Source organism: Tetrahymena thermophila, assembly GCF_000189635.1.
Source record: "Tetrahymena thermophila SB210 genomic scaffold scf_8253989, whole genome shotgun sequence".
Lineage (NCBI taxonomy): Eukaryota > Ciliophora > Oligohymenophorea > Hymenostomatida > Tetrahymenidae > Tetrahymena > Tetrahymena thermophila.
Genome location: NW_002476003.1, coordinates 1,519 through 8,063, shown reverse-complemented (window position 1 = coordinate 8,063; position 6,545 = coordinate 1,519). Strand labels below are relative to the sequence as shown.

The 6,545-nt window shown below is 16.9% G+C and overlaps 1 protein-coding gene across 1 annotated transcript in view; it reads right to left on the bottom strand. All coding sequences in view use genetic code 6, as the record gives it.

Annotated features, from left to right (window-relative positions):
- Window positions 1-1,497: 1,497 nt before the first annotated feature.
- The window catches only part of TTHERM_002653440 (transmembrane protein, putative), a gene marked incomplete at both ends in the record, with an annotated part of 5,247 nt that continues 199 nt past the window's right edge, over window positions 1,498-6,545 (bottom strand). Inside the window, 14 exons of the mRNA XM_012800737.1 lie at window positions 1,498-1,585; window positions 1,800-1,886; window positions 2,201-2,290; window positions 2,606-2,695; window positions 2,990-3,079; window positions 3,351-3,440; window positions 3,734-3,808; window positions 4,094-4,183; window positions 4,461-4,550; window positions 4,841-4,930; window positions 5,246-5,335; window positions 5,634-5,723; window positions 6,039-6,128; window positions 6,410-6,545. The exon at window positions 6,410-6,545 is cut by the window's right edge and continues 199 nt beyond it. Of these exons, the coding sequence (XP_012656191.1) occupies window positions 1,498-1,585; window positions 1,800-1,886; window positions 2,201-2,290; window positions 2,606-2,695; window positions 2,990-3,079; window positions 3,351-3,440; window positions 3,734-3,808; window positions 4,094-4,183; window positions 4,461-4,550; window positions 4,841-4,930; window positions 5,246-5,335; window positions 5,634-5,723; window positions 6,039-6,128; window positions 6,410-6,545 (1,286 nt within the window). The remainder of the gene's footprint in view (window positions 1,586-1,799; window positions 1,887-2,200; window positions 2,291-2,605; window positions 2,696-2,989; window positions 3,080-3,350; window positions 3,441-3,733; window positions 3,809-4,093; window positions 4,184-4,460; window positions 4,551-4,840; window positions 4,931-5,245; window positions 5,336-5,633; window positions 5,724-6,038; window positions 6,129-6,409) is intronic.

Here is a 6,545-nt window from a genome sequence, read left to right as displayed (position 1 = left end):
ATTTAGAAAAAGCAAGTTTTATATACCAGTTTTTACATTTTATAAAATTAAGATTTTAAATATTTTTTATGAATTTTTTTTTCCATCATAGGTTTTCAAAATTTATTTTTTTCAAAAAAAAAGGTATGTTATGCTTTCTAAAAATTAGCTTTATTTATAATTTTATTAAGATATAAATTAAATAGGTATTTCACTCTAATTAATTAGGAGGAAAAAATGAAGAAAAAATATGAAATAATAAGATTAGTTAAAAATTAATAAAATTAACAAAGAATGAAAAAATAAGAAATCATAAAAAAAGAAAAAGGAAAACAAATCAAATAAATTAAAAGAACTTTAATGTTTTAAATTAACTTTTATAATTAAAAATATTACAATGTAAAACAAATAAATAGCTTTTATTAAGTGTAAGTTTTGATAGCAAAAAATGAAGAAAATATATCAAAGAATAAAAAATGAATAATAAATAAATATGAAAATTAAGTTAAAATATAAAAAATTTTAGTTTTAATAAAAATCTATAAATAATAATAAAATTAATTAATAAAATATACTAGAGATCAATATGGAGAACCTAATGAGATAAAAGTGAAGAGCTTTTAAACTTTTTTTATTAATTTATATAAATTTAAAGGATATTAATAAAAAAATTAATAATTACTTCTTCTAAATTATTATATTTTTTAATCTATTATATCATTTATTTTTTTTTCAAAAATATTGAATAGCAATTTATGAAATTTAATTAATTAATTAATAATAAATGGTTAAAAAGAACAAATAAATATAATGATTAATTAATTAATTATCAAATATTAATTTATATATTTGGTTTTATGAAGAGATATCTCAGAAAATTAATTTAACATTCACTATTTAAACTTAATATACTATTTTGGAAATTATTTTATTATTAAATAATTAATTAATATTTTCTTATAAAATAAATAAACATGTATAATATTATAAAATAAATATTTTTTAATATAGAGCAAAATAAAATTATTATATTTATTAATCTATTTTTTTGCAAATCCAGGAATTAAATTCTTAATTCTCCACATCCAGAAGAATTTAATACCTGGAATTGCTATATAAAAAAATATGAATTTCCATTATTAAAAAAATTTTTATCTATGATAAAAAAACTTCACATTTATTTTATTAAATAATAAATATTAAGACAATATTATTTTATTAAAGTTATGATCATTTTTGTAGAAAGCTCCTGATCAATTTTAGGGCAATTACTTAATTTAAATAAATATTGTATTAAATTAAATTTTTTTTTTTTTAAAGTATTTATAAACTAACTAATAAAATATGAAATTTATTTATAATAAATATAAAAATAATTATAAATAATTAAATAAATATATCTATCTATCTATTTATCTATTTTTTAGGTAAAATTATCAGATTATAGAAAATAAAACATACTATTTTAAACTATTAAAATATATTTAGGTTTATTTGTATATTTTTCACTAATTTTTATCAAATATTTGTTATTTCTAAGGTAACTAATCTTTCTAGCTTAAGACAATTTTCTTTCAATTATTTTGATTCTTTGATTTCAGAGTCACTTTTATTATAAATTTGAGTAAATAACAAAAAAAATAAATTGGAATAAATATTTAAATAAATAAAATATGATATTTTAAATCAATGAATAAAAAAATGTTAGCATATTAAAAAATTAAATAAATATCAAATAAATAATAAAATAAGTTATTAATATTCTTTTCATTTCATTTTTATATTTAAAAATATCATACAAAATAAATAAACTTTTTTACCAAATAAGTTTCAAATTGTTGAGATTAGTTTATTTTTTTAAACCAGTACCTAGGTCTGATGCACCTTATGCCCCAATTTCATTCCCCCTTTTTAAATATAGAAGTAAGTATAATTTATTAGTTAGAAGGAAAAAATGAAGATAAAATGTGAAATAATAAGAAATAATAAATTAAATTAATAAAAGCAAAATAAAGTTGAAAGTTAAAAAATGAGTTTTTTTAATAAATAAGCAAAGAAAGAAATTAAAAAAAGAAACAAGCAAATATAATAAAAATAAAATAAAAAAGAAAAGAAATCAAATAAAAAGCTAATAAAAATTAATTAAATGAGTTATTTATTTTTTTCAAATCATTTAAATATTTAAAAATATCACAATCCAAAACAAATAAACTGTTTTTACCTAAGATTAAGTGTCAAATTTGAGAGATTAGCACACTTTGCAAAACCATAACCTAAGTCTGATGAACCTTAAGCATAAATTTAATTATACCTTTTTAAATATTTAAGAAATAGTAAAGAGTTAATTTGTTAGTAAGAATGAAAAAATGAAGATAAAATGTGAAATAATAAGAACTAAATTAATTAACAAAAGCAAAAATTGAAAATCAAAAAATGAGTTAAAAAATAAACAAAGATAGAAAGAAATTAAAAAAAACACAAGAATTATAAAAATCAAAAGAAAACGAATAAAATAAAAAGATAATAAATAAATAAATTAAAAGAGAAATTTATTTATTTATATTTCAATTCATTTTAATGTCCAAAAATATCACAATCCAAAACAAAAAAAACTTGTTTTTTTTACCCTAAATCAAGGTTCAAATTTGAGAGATTAGCACATATTCCTAAACCAGAACTTAAATCTGATGTTCCTTTATCACCAATTTCATTACTGCTTTTTAAATATTTAAGAAATAATGTTAAATTAATTAAAAAATGAAAATAAAATGTGAAATAATAAGTATTTATTAATTAATTAATAAATAAAAGCAAAAATTGAAAATGAAAAAATGATTTATATTAATAAACAAAGAAATTAAAAAATACACAAGAATAATTAAAATAAAAAAGAAAATAATCAAATAAAAAGCTTATAAATAAATAAATAAATTAAAAGAGTTAGATATTTTTTTTCAATTCATTTTATAAACAAAAATATCACAATCGAAAACAAATAAACTCTCTTTACCTTAGATCAAGTGTCAAATTTGAGAGATTAGGGCACTTTGATAAGCCAGAACCTAAGCCTTATGCACCTTAAGCACCAATTGAATTTTCTCTTTTTAAATATATAAGAAATAATAAAAAGTTAATTTAATTAGTTAATTAGAAGGAAAAAATGAAAATAAAATGTGAAATAATAAAAGATTAATTCATTAATAAAAGCAAAAGTTGAAAATAAAATAAAGAAAGAAATTTCAAAAAAACACTAATATAATCAAATAAAAAAGAAAATAAATCTAATAAATAAATTAAAAGAGTTAGTTTTTTTTTCAATTCATTTCTATATACAAAAATATCACAATCCAAAACAAATTAACTATTTTTACCGAAATAAAAGTGTCAAATTTAAGAGATTAGCACACTGTCCTAAACCATAACTTAAGTCTAATGCACCTTTATCACCAATTAAATTTTCACTTTTTAAATATTTAAGAAATAATACATACTTAATTAGTAAGTTAGAAGGAAAAAATGAAGATAAAATGTAAAATAATAAGAAATAAATTAATTAATAAACGAATGTTGAAAATTAAAAATGAGTTAAATTAAAAAACAAAGAAAGAAAGAAAGAAAACAAGTATAATTAAAATAAAATAAATGAAATAAAAAGCTATTAGATAAATAAATAAATTAAAAGAGTTAGTTATTTTTTTTTCAATTAATTTTAATATTAAAAAATATAAAATTCCAAAAAAATAAACTGTTTTACTAAATTTCAAGCGTCAAATTTGAGAGATTAGCACAATTTAAGCATAATACACCTTAAGCACCAATTAAATTGTAACTTTTTAAATATTTATGAAATAATATATAGTTAATTAGAAGGAAAAAAAGAAGATAAAATGTTAAATAATGAAAAACAAATTAATTAATTAATAAAAGTAAAAGTTGAAAATGAAAAAATAAGTTTTAATTAAAAAAAAAAAACACTAGCCTAATAAAAATAAAAAAGAAAAGAAGTCAAATAAAGGATAATTAATAAATAAATTAAATGAGTGTTTTTTTTTTTCAAAATCATTTTAATTTTCAAAAATATCACAATCCAAAAAAAGTAAACTGTTTTTTTTACCCTAAATCAAGTTTCAAATTTAAGAGATTAACACACTTAACTAAACCAGAACATAAGTGTGATGCACCTTTATCACCAATTTAATTATGACTTTTTAAATATTTAAGAAATAATATAAAGTTAATTAATTTGTTTGTTACAATGAAAAAAATTTGAAATAATAAGAAATAAATTTACTAATATAAGAAAAAATTGAAAATTAAAAAATAAGTTATATTTAAAAGTAAAACAAATAAACAAAGAAATTAAAAAAAAATAAATAAGTGTAATAAAAATAAATAAATAAATTTAAAGAGTTAGTTCTTTTTTTTCTATTAATTTTAATATTCAAAAATATCACAATCAAAAACAAGTAAACTGTTTTTACTAAAGTTCAAGTGTCAGATTTGAGAGATTAACACACTTTACTAAACCAGAAATTAAGGATGATGCACCTTTATCGCCAATTTCATTTTCCCTTTTTAAATATTTAAGAAGTAATACATAGTTAATTAGTTTGTTAGAATGAAAAAGGAAGAAAAAATATGAAATAATAAGAAATTAATTTATTAATAAAAGCAAAATTAAAAAATAAAAAAATTACATATTTTAAAAAGCAAACAAAGAAAGTAATTAAAAAAAAACAACAAAAAAATATAATAAAAATAAAATAAAAAGCTCATAAATAAATTAAAAGAGTTATTTTTTTTTTCAATTAATTTTTATATTAAAAAATATCGCAATCGTTAACAAATAAACTATTTTTACTTAAGTAAAAGTGTCAAATTTGAGAGATTAACACACTTTATTAAACCAGAACCTAAGTGTGATGCACCTTTATCACCAATTTTATTATGACTTTTTAAATATTTAAGAAATAATATATAGTTAATTATTGAGTTAGAAGGAAAAAATGAAGATAAAATGTGATGCAATAAAAAATAAAAAAATTAATTAATTAATAAAAGAAAAGTAGAAAATAAATGAAAAAATGAGTTAAAATAAAATTTTAACAAAGAAAGAAATTTAAAAAAATCAAACAAGTTTAATAAAAATAATAAATAAAATAAATTAAATAAAAAGCAAATAAATAAATTAAAAGAGTTATTTTTTTTATCAATTCATTTTAATATTTAAAAATATCACAATCAAAAACAAGTGAAGTGTTTTTACTAAAGTTCAAGTGTCAAATTTGAGAGATTAGCACACTTTCTTAAACCAGAAAATAAGCTCTATGCACCTTTAGCACCAATTTAATTATCACTTTTTAAATATTTAAGAAATAATATAAAGTTAATTAGTTAGTTAGGTAGAAGGAAAAAATGAAGATAAAATGTGAATTAATAAGAAATAAATTAATGTATAAAAGTAAAAGTTGAAAATCTAAAAATTAGTTAAATTATAAAATAAATAAAGATTGAAATTAAAAAAAATCAAACAAGTTTAATAAAAATAAAATAAATTAAATAAAAAGCAAATAAATAAATAAATTAAAAGAATTATTTTTTTATAAATTAATATTTAAAAATATCACAATCCCAAACATATATGCTGTTTTTACCCAAGATCAAGTATCAAATTAGAGAGATTAGTGCACTTTCCTAAAGCAGAACTTAGGTCTGATACACCTTTATTTCCAATTTCATTATCACTTTTTAAATATTTAAAAAATAATATGTAGTTAATTTGTTAGATAAAAGGAAAAAATGAAGATTAAAAGTGAAATAATAAGAAAATAACTAATTAATTAATAAAAGCAAAATTTGAAAAACAAAAAAATGAGTGAAATTAAAAAAGAAACAAAGAAATAAATTAAAAAAAAACACAAGAATATTTAAAATAAAAAAGTAAATAAATCAAATAAAAACATAAATTCAAAGAGTTAGATATTTTTTTTCAATTCATTTAAATATTCAAAAAATATCACAATCCATTCAAAACAAATAAATAAATAAACTGTTTTTACTAAAGACCAAGTGTCAAATTTGAGAGATTAACACACTTTCCTAAACCAGAACTTAAGTCTGATGTACTTTAATCACCAATTTAACTAAAACTTATTAAATAATATAAAGTTAATTCGAAGGAAAAAATGAAGAAAAACGTGAAATAATAAGAAATAAATTAGATAATGATAGCAAAAGCTGAAAATGAAAAATGAGTTATATTGAAAAACAAATAAAGAAACCAAATTAAAAAAAACACAACAATAACAAAAATACAAAAGAAAATAAATCAAATAAAACTAATAAATAAAGTAAAAGAGTTAGCTATTTTTTTTCAATTCATTTTTGTATTCAAAAATATCATAATAAAAAACTAATAAGCTATTTTTACCTTAGATCAAGTGTCAAATTTGAGAGATTAGTGCACTTTGCAAAACCACAACCTAATTCTGATGCACCTTAAGCACCAATTTTATAATACCTTTTTAAATATTTAAGAAATAACATAAAGTTAAATTGTTAGTTAG